The 13556-nt window shown below is 43.8% G+C and overlaps 1 protein-coding gene across 1 annotated transcript in view; it reads left to right on the top strand.

Annotated features, from left to right (window-relative positions):
* RSPH3 (radial spoke 3 homolog (Chlamydomonas)) overlaps window positions 1-13556 on the top strand; it is a 56601-nt gene that overhangs the window by 785 nt on the left and 42260 nt on the right. The window contains exons 2-8 of the mRNA XM_009998555.1: window positions 97-178; window positions 2610-2751; window positions 3676-3821; window positions 4401-4604; window positions 5602-5764; window positions 6845-6931; window positions 9528-9689. Of these exons, the coding sequence (XP_009996857.1) occupies window positions 97-178; window positions 2610-2751; window positions 3676-3821; window positions 4401-4604; window positions 5602-5764; window positions 6845-6931; window positions 9528-9689 (986 nt within the window). The remainder of the gene's footprint in view (window positions 1-96; window positions 179-2609; window positions 2752-3675; window positions 3822-4400; window positions 4605-5601; window positions 5765-6844; window positions 6932-9527; window positions 9690-13556) is intronic.

The following is a 13556-nucleotide window of genomic DNA, read 5'->3' as shown; positions in this document are numbered from 1 at the left end:
CCCCTGGGGAAACCCGGCGCCTCTGGCCTCTCCCTGTCCCTTCCCTCCCGGCTGCCGCAGCGCCGTGACCGCGCCCGCCTGCGCTTGGTGTTGCAGGGAGAAGGAGCGTTACCTCAACCTGATGTTCGACCCGCGGGTGGTGCGTGGCAACACTTACGCCCTTCGAGTCGCGCCTGTGGTAGGTCCTTGTGTAGATCGTGTTCACAGCTTCGTTCAAATGTAGGAGATAGGGCGGGAAATCTGCTCCTCATTAATATTTTAACTACCGAAGTTGTACTTTCACTTAAAATATTCCACACAGTCACAGGCTCTGCAGTTAAACAAGCTTGTGACTGTTTTCAGCCTTCCTTTCCTTGGAACTTCTGTAGTTCTGATTTATTTTTTCCCCAGTAAGGACTTGCTTCTGTCCACCCCCCACACTCCCCACTTCTTTAGTTTAACGATACTGAGCACAAGTTATTGCTGCATCATCACGTGTTACTGTGTGCATCCATAGGTGTCATCAGTGGGAACAGCAGCTCTTGGGAAATTAAACCTGGGGGTAGGCTTGGGCTTACTCTATAGAAGCGGAGCTAGGTGAGCCAACTGTGTGCAAAAGCTGCTTGTGTGGAGGCAGGAGTATTTTATTTATCCAGGAGGAGATGGTCAGTGACCTGCTACACCACGTAGATGTGCACAAATCCATGGGGCCGGGTGGGATGCACCCAAGAGTGCTGAAAGAGCTGGTGGGGGTGCTCACCAAGCCACTTTCCATCATTTATCAGCAGTACTGGCTGACTGGGGAGGTACCAGCAGATTGGAAGTTAGCCAATGTTACCCCCAATATATAAGAAGGGATGGAAGGATGATACGGGAAGTTACAGGCCTGTTAGTCTGACTTCAGTACTGGGAAAGCTGATGGAGCAGATAATCCTGGGTACTATTACATGGTACATGCAGAACAACCAGGTGATCAGGCCCAGTCAGCATGGGTACATGAAGGGCAGGTCCTGTTTGACTAACCTCATCTCCTTCTATGACAGGGTCATTCTCCTAGAGAAACTGGCTTCTCATGGCTTGGATGGGCACACACTTCACTGGATAAAAAACTGATTTGATGCCTGGGCCCAAAGAGTTGTGGTCAGTGGAGTTAAATCCAGTTGGCAGCCAGTCACGAGTGGTGTTCCCCAGGGCTCAGTGCTGGGGCTGCTCCTGTTCAACATCTTTGTTGATTATTTGGATGAGGGCATAGAGTGCACTCTCAGTAAGTTTGCAGGGGACACTAAGTTGGGTGGGAGTGTCAGTCTGGTTGAGAGTAGGGAGGCTCTGCAGAGGGATCTGGACAGGCTTGATCAATGGGTTGAGTGAGGCCAATGGCATGAGTTTCAATAAGGCCAAATGTCAGGTACTGCACTTCGGCCACAACAACCCCTGGCAGTGCTACAGGCTTGGGGAGGAGTGGCTGGAGAGCTGTCCAGCAGAGAGGGACCTGGAGGTGTGGGTTGACAACTGGCTGAACATGAGCCAGCAGTGTGCCCAGGTGGCCAAGAAGGCCAACACCATCCTGGCCTGTGTAAGGAGCAGTGTGGTCAGCAGGACCAGGGGCGTGATCCTGCCCCTCTACTCAGCCTTGGTGAGGCCACATCTTGAGCTCTGTGTGCAGTTTTGGGCACTGTAGTACAAGAAGGACACTGAGCTGCTGGAGAGGGTGCAGGGAAGGGCAGCTAGGCTGATTAGAGGTCTGGAGAACAGGTTTTATGAGGAGAGGCTGAGGGAGCTGGGGCTGTTAAGCCCGGAGAAGAGAAGGCTGAGGGTAGACCTCATTGCTCTCTACAGCTACCTGAAGGGAGGTTGTAGTGAGGCAGGTCTTGGCCTCTTCTCCCTAATGGCTAGTGATAGGAGAAAAGGAAATGGGGTCACGTTGCACCAGGGGAGGTTCAGATTGAATATTAGGAAAAATGTGTACACTGAAAGAGGCATTAGAACAGGCTGCCCAGGGAGGGGGTGGAGGCACTGTCTGTGGAGGTGCTCAAAAAACGTGTGGACATGGTGTTTCAGGGGATAGTTTAGAGGTTAGGGATTGTAGGGCAGATGGTTGGACTTGATGATCTTGAAGGTTTTTTCTAACCTTGATGATTCAATGATTCTAAGAAGTTTGAAAATTATGTTCATTTCAGCCCACAAACACAGGATGGAATTTAAAAGTTAGTATAGGTTTCTTTTGCTTCAGCAGCAATAAATAAGCTATAGTTTTTATCTAGCAACCAGTTCTGTTGATAACATGATCACTGCACTTAAGTCCATTTGACCTTCTTAAAGCTTTAGGTAGAAACTCTCACTTGTCAGCAAGAACATGCCATTTAAATATACTTTATCTTGCAAAGTTCTGTATGCAATAACCACTTCCCAAGAGCACCTAGTTGCTCTTAGTGTGAGATGCCATTTGTAGGCATCTCTAGGTAAGGGAGAATTTAGGGTCAGGGCCCACAAAAGTAAATCTGAAACGCCAGATTTGTAGTATTAAAATCAAACAACAACCTTCAGTTTCTTGGATAGAGAAATCAGTATAATTTCCAAGTACAAAGGGTATTCTGTTTCGTGGGTATTTTTTCTTCTTCATCCCTGCTCAGAGTACCGAGCCCGATCCCCTTGAGATTCGAAGGCGGAGGGAAGCACGGAAGAGAGCACTGGCTAGAAGGCGTGCAAAGGAGCAACTGGCAATAAGAACACCTGAGCCTGTGGAAGGCAGAGAGCACGTTGAGGTGCAGACAGGTAAAAGGCTGGCTTTCTTTTTAATTCCCCTGAAAACAAAAACTTGCTGATTTATATTCACTTACTAAATTGATGATAGAGTTGGTAGGATCACATAAGGTTAAAGTTGGAATCGTAGAATTCTAAAATCAGAGGTTTTCTAATCCTTTCTGTTATAAACCCCTATTTTTAGTTGTATTTCATAACTTTGGGTAATTAGTGACATTTTCCAAGAGGCTCCATTTTTTTAGTTTTCACTGAACACTAGTCAAAACTTCTTCGTTTATTCTTTCCTTTTCCAGTGACATCAGAGAAGTCTGGTGTATGCTTAAAATTGAGGGAATTAAAAAAAATTTTGCTTAAGGGTGCAGTCTCATGTAAGAATAAGACTACTGCTAAAAACTGGGGTGGGACATCCTAATTTAGACTAGCAAACTTCCCTATTTGTGGAATAACAATTTTATTTGGAGGAAAACCAAAATTTAGCAGTGGAGTAATCATGTATGAAAATAATTTCAGATTGGACTGACTTAGAAACTGAGAAAACAGCTGAGTTATATGCTAATCAGACATGGTCTTTGATTTCTGAGTGTTCCTTCTGCCTCAGCCCTTCTGTACCTCCTACACCACCTCCAATACACACAGCATCTTTTCACCATTCAAGTACTGTTGAATGCAAAAGGAGCATGAAAGTCTTGGGCTTGCATCCTTCCCACTGACCAATGCAGGTAATTTTAAGTACTCCACACACCTGACATGTTACAGAGAACGTACCATCAGATGGCCTGTGTAACTAACTGGTCTGTATTTGAAGTTCAAGTGTCTTTTTTTTTTTTTTTTACTTTATAGAAGACAGTGTATTGCACTCTTTGGTCGACATAATTCACCTTGCAGAATCATAAAAAATAATCAAACTTATAGCAATCATTGTGCTTTTTTTTCTAGACCGGTATTTGGAAGAGATTAGTGACCAGATAATAGAGGTTGATAGAGAGTGTCAAACGGATGAATTTTTGGATAGACCACCCACTCCACTCTTCATACCAGCCAAATCAGGAAAAGATGTGGCCACAGAAATAGGAGAAGGAGAGGTATGAAGCTAAGTCAGGTCTGCAAGTGCTGTCAAAGCATGTTTCCCATACAAAACATGTTTCTGATGCAAAATTGAGGCAGAAACAGAAAGGACCTTAACCTCACAGCAGACATTGAGGACTTTTTTTTTTTTTTTTAAATGTTATGTGAAGATAAGTGCACCATTAAGGAGGGTGCTTCTCCATGTGCACTGTTCTGCTGCTTTCAGCTATGATGAACTACGATGTTGAGAAATGCTCTCCTCTGTAGAAATAGTGCCCAGCCCAGGAAGGGGTTGGGGACAGAGAAGTGGACAGAAATAGGGTCCAGGTGAGTGCTCTGCTTCTCCCTGGCAGCACCCACAGCAGCTGTGGTCGGGTACGTGGTGTGTCATTCAGCCCACCCATCTCTTAGCCCCCAGCCCCATTCATGCTTCTTGCCTTAGCCAACACTAGCTTTAGCTGACCCCGCCACCTGCACTTTCCAGTCCTGCCTTCAGCACAAGAGCTTTGTTAATCTGCATTTTCTCAGTGCCAAAATCTTGAGAGTGATTGTGATTAAGGGCCATTTATCTCTGTTTCCCTGATTCCCATCCTCAGCTGTTTGATTTTGACATTGAAGTCAAGCCAATCCTGGAAGTGTTGGTTGGGAAAACAATTGAGCAAGCTTTGCTGGAAGTGATGGAGGAAGAAGAGCTGGCCCAGCTGAGGGCACATCAACGTGCCTATGCAGAGCTGCGGAACGCAGAGCTTGCTGAAGTACAGCGCCTGGAAGAGCAGGACAGGAGATACAGAGAGGAGAAGGTAGGACTTCCTAAGAGTAGAGCAGGCCTGGCTGAATGCTTATTAGAAGAAAGAAAACCATTTCCAGTACTACTGGATGAGAAGCCGTGAAAAAAGCTGGATGTGCCCAAAAGGGTATTGTAAAGTTTGAAATGCCTCAAAGCATCTTGGTACCATATAGCTGCTCTCTGCCATCAGCTTTCATGCACCAGCACCATGCTGTTAGGTTTATTTGGAGCTGTCATGCTCCAGTGACCTGGTGTATTCAAACACCTGATGGAGAGGCCAAAAGCAACAAAACAACTTTTGTAGCTGGTTAAGCGTTTTCATTATAGTAACTGCTAAGTGACTAGTTGCAGAGCTTGAAAATAAGAGAGGCACCTCCTAGACATTCACACGCAATGCATGCACCTACTGCATGTGCACACATACCTCTCAAGATCTCCCAGTGTACAATACTGCATTAGTACTATCTAGTAAAATAGAAAGGGCAACTCTGAATTACTACATTTCATCAGCCTTGTATACCTGGGTTGTTTTTTTTCCCGTGTTTTCTTGAACCAATTTGAGTTCTAATATTTAATTACATCAAACAGGATATAAAATTGGAAAGATGAAAAGGTCAGGAAATCCTGACCCAGCTTCAGCTAATTCCAAGGCCTGTGATCAGCTTTATCTGCAATAATAAAGCAAAGAGTCATGAGATCAGTGCATACTAAGGTATCAGAGAAGTACTTAATTTGGCCAGCTACAAGGCCCTTATTTTACAGCTTGCCAAATTCAGAAAATGTATACCAGAGGGACACATTTCTTCTGCTCCTTGTAGATGGAGTACAAGCTTCCTTTCAAACACTTGTTTACATGAGAAGTTTTTTTGTGAAAATCTGAGCCATGTTGTATCAGTACTCTTGATTAGCTTTGATATTTATGACTCTCACACTGATGCTTTTTCGAAGTCTAAATCAAAGGAGTAACAGCTAAAGGCCTGAAAGTTTTACGTGCAATATTGTCTTGACAGGAACGTCGCAAACTCCAGCACATGCAAATGCTGCAGAAACAGAAAGAGACCACGGAGAAAATTGCAGCTCGGGCATTCACTAAGCATTACCTGTCTGATCTCGTTCCCTCTGTTTTAAACAATCTTCGTGAGAGTGGGTTTTTCTATGATCCTATACAAAGAGGTTGGTATTATAATTTTTTTAAAATATGTGAACTGAGTAATGTAAAGGTCAAATCAAACATAAGTCATACTTTATTGTCCAGTGATTTAGAATAATGTCACAAGACTTTATTTATTTATATTTGTGGCTGAAGAGAGAGTTTCCAAACTCAAATTTTTAAAACAAAATGATTGGTCATGTGTACAAGTAGTCAAGAATAAGAGAAAGCTGACAGTGTTAAAATGAGAAGACCTGCTTTTGAACTGGAGATAAATAAATGGGTGGTTAGGACTGGTAGCACAGAGAGAGAGCTTCAAATTGAAGTAAATGTATTTTGATAGGACAGGCAAAGAAATCTTTGTCATTCTGAATCTTTGTCAATGGTTACCAGAGCAATGGAGAAATTAGTCAATTAGGCCCTGAAAATAATATCAGAGCTATAAATTGGTGACTTCCAAGCTTTTAGAATCAGCAGCATTTCTTGTAGGTTACCTTGCTGCACCCCACGTCCCCAGGCCCTGCACAGGTGCCTAGACCACAGCTTGGGAATGGATAAACTCTCTCCAGAATGAATCATGAGGCAAATGCAGAAACTGAGTGTATTGTGCAAACAGGGCAAGCTTTGGGACCATGGAGTACAGAAAGCATGATTTGAGAATGACATGGGTAAGCAAGAGCTCTTTAGTCAGAGGGAGCAAATGCTTCCAGCAGACCAGGAGCCAGACGTCTTTGGAAAGCAAGGCAGGAAATGTTATTCTCCTGACTTTTTTCAGGATAGTTATTTTCATCTCACTGGAACATTACTGTGTATCTCATCTGTGCTAACCCCTCGAGGGTGCCAGACGTTTTTAAAAATCACTGCAGTTAAGAGGACTCTGCTTTGGGTCCATTAACAATGAGGAATCTCAGTGAGGTAGGAGATAAGAAACCCAACAACACCTGAGAGATTTCTTCTGGCTCTTGCAAACCAAGTGTCTTTTGGCAAGGATGTTCGTCCTTGATGATTGTAGCAAATGAAAAACAGGCCCAAGATCCTGCCTCTCATCCTTAATAAAATGACATTTTTTTCCTTCTTTCTTCCTTCCTTCTAAATGCTTACAGATATTGACACAGAATTTTTCCCATGGCTGATGACAGAAGTGGAAGAAACACTAGAGAAAAGGGTTCTGGGGAGGACAATGCTTGACTGTAAGTTATCAAATCCTGGAATGTCATCTGGGCTACTTGATGTTTATGATTGTGTCATTTATCAAGAACTCCAGGTACCCATGGCTTTTGGTGCTTGTTTGGGTTTTTTACTATATTAAAACATTGTTAGTGTTGGAAAACAACTACTACAAACATCTAGGTAATTGGTTTTCAGCTGAAATAATAGAATTGTCAGTCATGCTGTGCTACCCTCTCTCTGCTGGCTTTATACTGTTTGAGATGTGTTGATGCTGGGAGATCTGAGACATTTGACAGGAGCAGAATGGTTTAACAACACCAATTATTTTCTTTGCTGTAAAACTTTTATTTCTCATGTGTTAGGCAGCCATCATTGCTGTGCTGTTCTCTGAAGTGTGCTTGATTGTGCCAGTGGGAAAAGAAAAGTCCATCTGTCTACAGCCACCAGTATATCATAAAAGTCTCTTGTTTGTGTAAGCTCCCTGAGCTGTGGAGTAATATGTTCATCTTCCATGAAAAGACAAGAGAAGGGTGTTTGTAGTCCATGGTTGACTGAGAAGTCAGGTGACCAACACTTTTCATCAAAACAAGGGTTTACCTCCTCAGCAGTCAATAACTGTGTCCTTGCTTTTGAAATAGATTAAAAGGTCAGTCTTCTCTTGGGCTAGTTCAAGCTCAGTATTCAGTTCTTTTATTAGTCAGTCCTCAGAGGCTGTAGTCGAAATACTTGGACAACCTAAACTCTGTCTTGTGTGGAAACAGAATTATGATTAACATGTGTCCACCGTGGTGGTCCTGGATCAAACGGGTTGTGTTACATCTTTCATTTGTATGGTTTTCCTCCTGCTGTGATTTTGGGTTTGAGTTACAATTGGGTTTGTTTCCTTTGGGTGTATTTTCAGTTTAACCAGGATTCTTTATTAGGGTATAATTTGGATAGTTACAGCTGGTCTGTTAGGTATTTTATCCTATGGCCTTTGTGCTGGTATGTACACTCAAGGATCACTTCATGTAGGTCTTCAGAAGGAAGGGAATTTTCTCTCATTTTAAGAAAGAAGTAGTGTATGTGACTACTGAAAAATCATCCCAAAGAGAATGTTGCTGCAGGATACACCATTGGTGACAATGTCTGTCATATTAGAGTGCAAGCCTTATGAGGAGTGTCTGAAGGAGCTGGGGTTGTTCACCTGGAGAAGAGGAGGCTGAGGGGGCACCTGGCTACTCTCTATAACTACCTGAAAGGAGGTTGTAGTGAGGTGGGGGTTGCTCTCTTCTCCCAGGTAATATAGTACAAAAGGAAAGGGGGTCAAGTTGCACCAGGGGAGGTTTAGATCAGATATTAGAAAAAATTTCTTCACTGAAAGCATAATCAAACACTGGAACAGGATGCCCAAGGAGGTGACTCAATCACCATCCCTGGAGGTGTCTTGTAGATGTGGTGCTTAGAGACATGGTTTAAGCACTGGTCTTGGTAGAGTTAATGGTTGGTAGAGTTAGGTTATGGTTGGACTCAATCTTTAAGGTCTTTTCCAACCAAAAACATTCTGTGATATTCCTGTTAAGTCTTTGTGTTTAATATTTTAACCAGATATTGTCGTCTTGCACCAGTTCTAAGATACACAAAGCAGCTGAAGCAGACCAATAAGTAATACCTGAGTAATACCAGCAGCCCCTGTTTCATTTACCCTCTGCATTTTCTGACTTATAACAAATCACCAACTGTTGAGTAAACATCATCTCTGCAAAAGGAACTGCAAATTAGATTTGCCAAGTTTTGTAGAGGCAGACAGCCTCACTGAGACAGTTTGTGGCTTCTTCCCCACTTTACACAGAAGCATAGGAAAAATCTGCGAGTATCTATTTTTAACATTTTTTAATTAATACTTTACTTATTTTGTCACTGTCCAATAAAAGAGCTGTGAACTAGAAGGGAAGCACGCACAGTTTAAGGGGGCTCTGTTTGTCCTCTCAGAGATGACCATTCCTTCTTTTACTTGGCCAAGTCAACCCATGAATTAGCAATCAAACTCTCTTTAGTACCTGTACATTGTCCATTTTTTCTGTGTTACACCTCTCTTTATTCATTGTTGGCCTCTATTTTTCATATTTAGATGATGCAAATCAAATTGAGTGTTGAATTTTTTTCTTGTGTTCTTTGATTTGGGAGAGGCATCATGTTTAGAAAAATTTATGAAGGCTAAACAGCCAAAATAATAAAGAATAGGCGCTCTATAGCTGCTTTTCAGAAGGAGAAAATCCTTTGATGACTCTCATAATTCAAATATTTCCCACTGCCAAAACCATCAATTGGTGTGCAGCCTGGCTAGTCCCTGTTCCTCATGGGCTGACCCCCTCCAAGACTGAGGAACTACTGTGAGGAGATGAACAAAACAATCCAGGTAAACCTTTTCAAATGTCTGCTTTCAGTGTCAACTGCTCGTTTGGCTGGAACCAGGCTACAGCAGCAGGGATGTTTTTTCTCATTCAGATATTCTTTTCAGTGTTATTTTCGGTATTTTTCATGGTTTAAGAAATTATAATCCAATAATATATAAAATAATCTCAAATTATAAGCTTTTCCCTCCATGTTTGTTAATGATGACTTTCTGTGTTTCAGCCTTGATTCGTACAGTGGTTGAAAAACGCTTAGATGCATTTAGCCATAAACCTCTGCCTGAGAAGACAGAGGCACCTGTTGAGAAGACAGAGGCACCTGCTGAGAAGACAGAGGCACCTGCTGAAGAGCCCAAGCCAACAGATACAGAACCCCAGGTGGCTGGTAAGACAGATGAGGCTGACCAAGCAGTCACAGAGGAAAAAGAGATTGACCAACCTGTTTCTGAGGACCAGCCTTCACAACAGATCTCTTTCCAGTCTGAAGAAGCAGATCAAGCAGAAACAGAGGATTTGAAAACTGAGTAACCAGCAGGCAAGTCATCAAGTACAGGGAGATGAATGGCTTAGCTGAAAGAAGAAAGGAATTCCTCTCTATTTACAAGTATTGTGCCCTAGCCATGCTGAAGGATGAACCTAAGCAAAGGTAAACCATTAAAGTATGTTTTCCATATGTGGACATTGCTCATTTCAGGCTGTAAGAATCAAGAGAGAGGTTACTAGTGCATTGAATGGCAATGAAATTCTATCCCCTTCTGCACAATCCAATCCATCAAAAACCTGGGATGTTCATAGTTGAAAAATAATACTGTTCCACGCCCTGTGCTAGAAGGTCAACAGAAGGACACTGAGAGTATCCTAATAAGCTTTGCAAGTGCTTTGATAACTTTGATAACAGAGTTTCCTTACTTTCCCTATTTGGGAAGATAGCTGCTTCAGCACATAGATACATTTCTTTTCACTCATGTTAGTCTCTCCTTTCCTGGCAAACATGGATGGGCATCTCAGCAGGTATCAGAGCAAAGGCTGTTATTCCTGAAGTTCTTCACGTTCAAAGATTTATCTGCCACTGGAAATTTCTGCCAGTGCAAAATCCTTATCCTTCTGACTCCAAGAGCGGTGGTAAAGGGCTGAAGCCACACCCTGAGTCTCAGTTTTCTTCATAATTGTCCTTTCCCACTGGTTCACTAGAAGTGGTACCAGACATGACTGACAAAACACAGCTGAACTGCACATGTATCTGTCAGTTTACAGGCCAATTCCACAAGTGGGCCATTCTCCTTCATAAAGTATATCTGCACTACTCCTGTTTTTTATTTGATTGCTAGAAATTTTACTTGAAGTGTCGAATTATTCTGTTTAAATAGGTTGTGGCATTATGTTTTCTTAAATTATTATTAAAAAAAATGAATTGCATGTCCTGCTTTTTTATTTCATTAGAATGTATAGATACAAGTCAAGCATTGTATATTGCATTGTGGTAGAGTTTGCTGTAACAGGTTGTTTTTATGGGGCCATGCAGGCGTGAAGCTTTATACTGCCCTGGCAGTTTTCCATTAATAGCCCTTGAATTCAGCCCCAGACACGGGCAGGGTGGCAGAGGAGGTGACCCCTTGCATCCTGTCAGACACTGGAGAAGTGGAAAACCTTGAGCAACAATAAGAAGGGGAAAAGGGAAACGGGGTCCAGCCGGCCTCGGTACAAACACCACATCTCTTACACCACCTCTCCACAGGGACCCCTCCGGACGCCCTTTTCCTCAATTTCCCATTTCTCTGGGCTGTGTCACCAGCAGCAGCTGTCCCCGGCAGGTGGGTAAGGCCGCCGAGTGGCCAGCTCTGCACCTTCGGTGGCCCGGGGGGGCCCGGGGGTTTTGGGGAGGGGACAGAGGGAGAGGGGAGGGGACAGAGGGAGGTGGCGCTGCCGGCACTAGAGGGCAGGACAGCCCAGAGCAATCCTGCCGAGGAGGGACAGGCAGACACCGGTGTGACACAGGGCACATCGCACACCCTGCAACACTGACACCCGCCTGGACTTCCCCCGCTGATAAACCCCAAAGGCGTCGAGCTTTTGCAAAATCTACTCGTAGCATGAGCAACCAACACCTGGGGTCACCCTACACTGTGCACACTAAGATCATAGACTCATAGTTGGAAGGGACCTTTTAAGATCATCTAGTACCAACCCCCTCTGCCATCGGCAGGGACACCTCCCTCAAGACCAGGTTGCTCGAAGTGCTGGTCAACATGGCCTTGAACACATTTAGTGATGGGGCACACACAGCTTCTCTGTGCAACCTGGTTTTCAAGGCTTTCTAACTGCAGCAGTTAAGTATTTCCATACCATCAACCCATCTCTGGGCTGACCTGTCCAGAATAAATTTCAGCAGAGCTGTTTCAGCCTGTTCTTTGAATGAGATTGGAGGAAAGATGCATTTCCCTGCCTATATTCAACCATCTTTTCAGATGATAAGCAATTCCATAAGCAGCTCAACATATCTGTGTGCTCGAACCAGAGCGTAGGCTTCTGGCTGCTTTCTCTGCACGCAAAGTTCATTTTAGCATTGAACTGCATCCAAAGGACCACCTGTAGCATGGAGGAGTTGAGCTGGTACCTCTCCTAGTCCTGTCCAGGCTGAATACCTGTTAGTAAAGGCCTCAAACAGTGGTGTGTGTGCACAGTGAGACTTCCTATCTTTGTGTGTTTTTATCAAAAGCAGCTGGTTGCAATATAGCTGTATTCACATGGTTTCCATTTATTGATTTCTCTGCAAAAAGCCAAATAATTACTCAAACAACCAGCTCAGCAGTTTAGCTCCATGTTTACATCAACAGTTGCATGAGAAGTAAGAAAGACTGAGAATTACTGCCTGACCCTGATCAATTTAGTTTGGGAACCCCTGGAGGTGTGTAAAAGGTGTGCAGTGTGGTGCTTAGGGACATGGTTTAGCACCAGGCTTGACAGACTTTGATTGATGGTTGATCTTAAAGGTCTTTTCCAACCAAAATTATTCTAAGACTCCTCTTAATACTGATGGACCAAACTGGAATCTCCACATTTCTCCTTTGCACTCTGACAGACTGGGAGCATTTTGTTGGGACTATAATTCATGGCTTGTTTGCTGCTGGCAGAAATCACCAACTTCAAAGAGCTGGGGAGACGACAGATAAAAAGCATATACCTGTGTTTGTTTGCTTGTATGTATGTGTTAATCATGAATCTCACCTTATCTATATTTCATGGCTACAGCTTTGGGAGCCCACAGATGCTGTATTGCTTTAACAACAATATATAGCAATAGCCCTGTGGTGTTCACAGAGCCATGACGATTCCTGTCCTGCCCTCCATCAGGAGACACCTTTAGACCAAGAGGACAATATGAATTGTAGGCAAATAGCAAAACTATTCCAGTGTGGTTTCTTTACTGGTACCTGACGTGGCCTGGAGTACGTTTCAGTGCTCCAGCTGTCCTGCTGCTGTATTGCAGCATTGTTGTAGTTAGAAATTGCCCAGTATCGCCTCATTCCTCCTCAGACTCCCCACGAACTTTTGGCCCTCTCAAGCTGCCCAGGCCTTGGCTATCAATGCACGGTAACAGCAGTGTGCACAGGTTTTCACTGGCAGTTTAAAGTGAAGAAATTTGACAGTGAACTGTAGCAGCCATGCTAGTGGCACATCCCATGCTGTGTGCTGCTACGGGCTTCAGGATTTCTGACAAGAAGTCTGGCTGAAAAGCTGTTGAAATAATGCTTGAAACTGCCCCGGAAAGATTACTGTATCTGCCAGAGTCCTAACTGGATCCTGCAGCCATTGCTGAGACGAGATGTGCTGTTGAAGACGACCTAGCAGTGGAATCTGCCTCAACAGGAGCTGCTTTGCCCATTGAAATTTTATCTACTTTAAACACTGTGGTGTTTTTTTTTAAGATGAAGACACGTCGCAGAGCTCTCTCGCACGGTGGGCGACGCAGTTCATCCAGAAGATTATTTGATGGGCGAACACCAGGAGGCCAAATATCAACATTTCAATCGATGGTAATCAATCAATCAATCAATCAATCAATCAATCAATCAATCAATCAAATGCATTTGTTTCAAACAGATCTGACATCACGCTCAAGTTACCTCCACTTCCCAAAAAACGCATCTCGTTGGTAACAAGTTTCCCGGCTCCCTCGTTGCAGGGGAAGCCCTGGGGCACCAGCCCAGGAGCCTCCAACCCGGCCCGGCCCCGCACGGCCTGCCCCGGGAGC

The sequence above is a fragment of the Chaetura pelagica genome, unplaced genomic scaffold, assembly GCF_000747805.2.
Source record: "Chaetura pelagica isolate M959 unplaced genomic scaffold, ChaPel_1.0 scaffold455, whole genome shotgun sequence".
Lineage (NCBI taxonomy): Eukaryota > Metazoa > Chordata > Aves > Apodiformes > Apodidae > Chaetura > Chaetura pelagica.
Note: the sequence above shows the minus strand (reverse complement) of the source record. Positions and strands in the feature narration are given on the sequence as shown.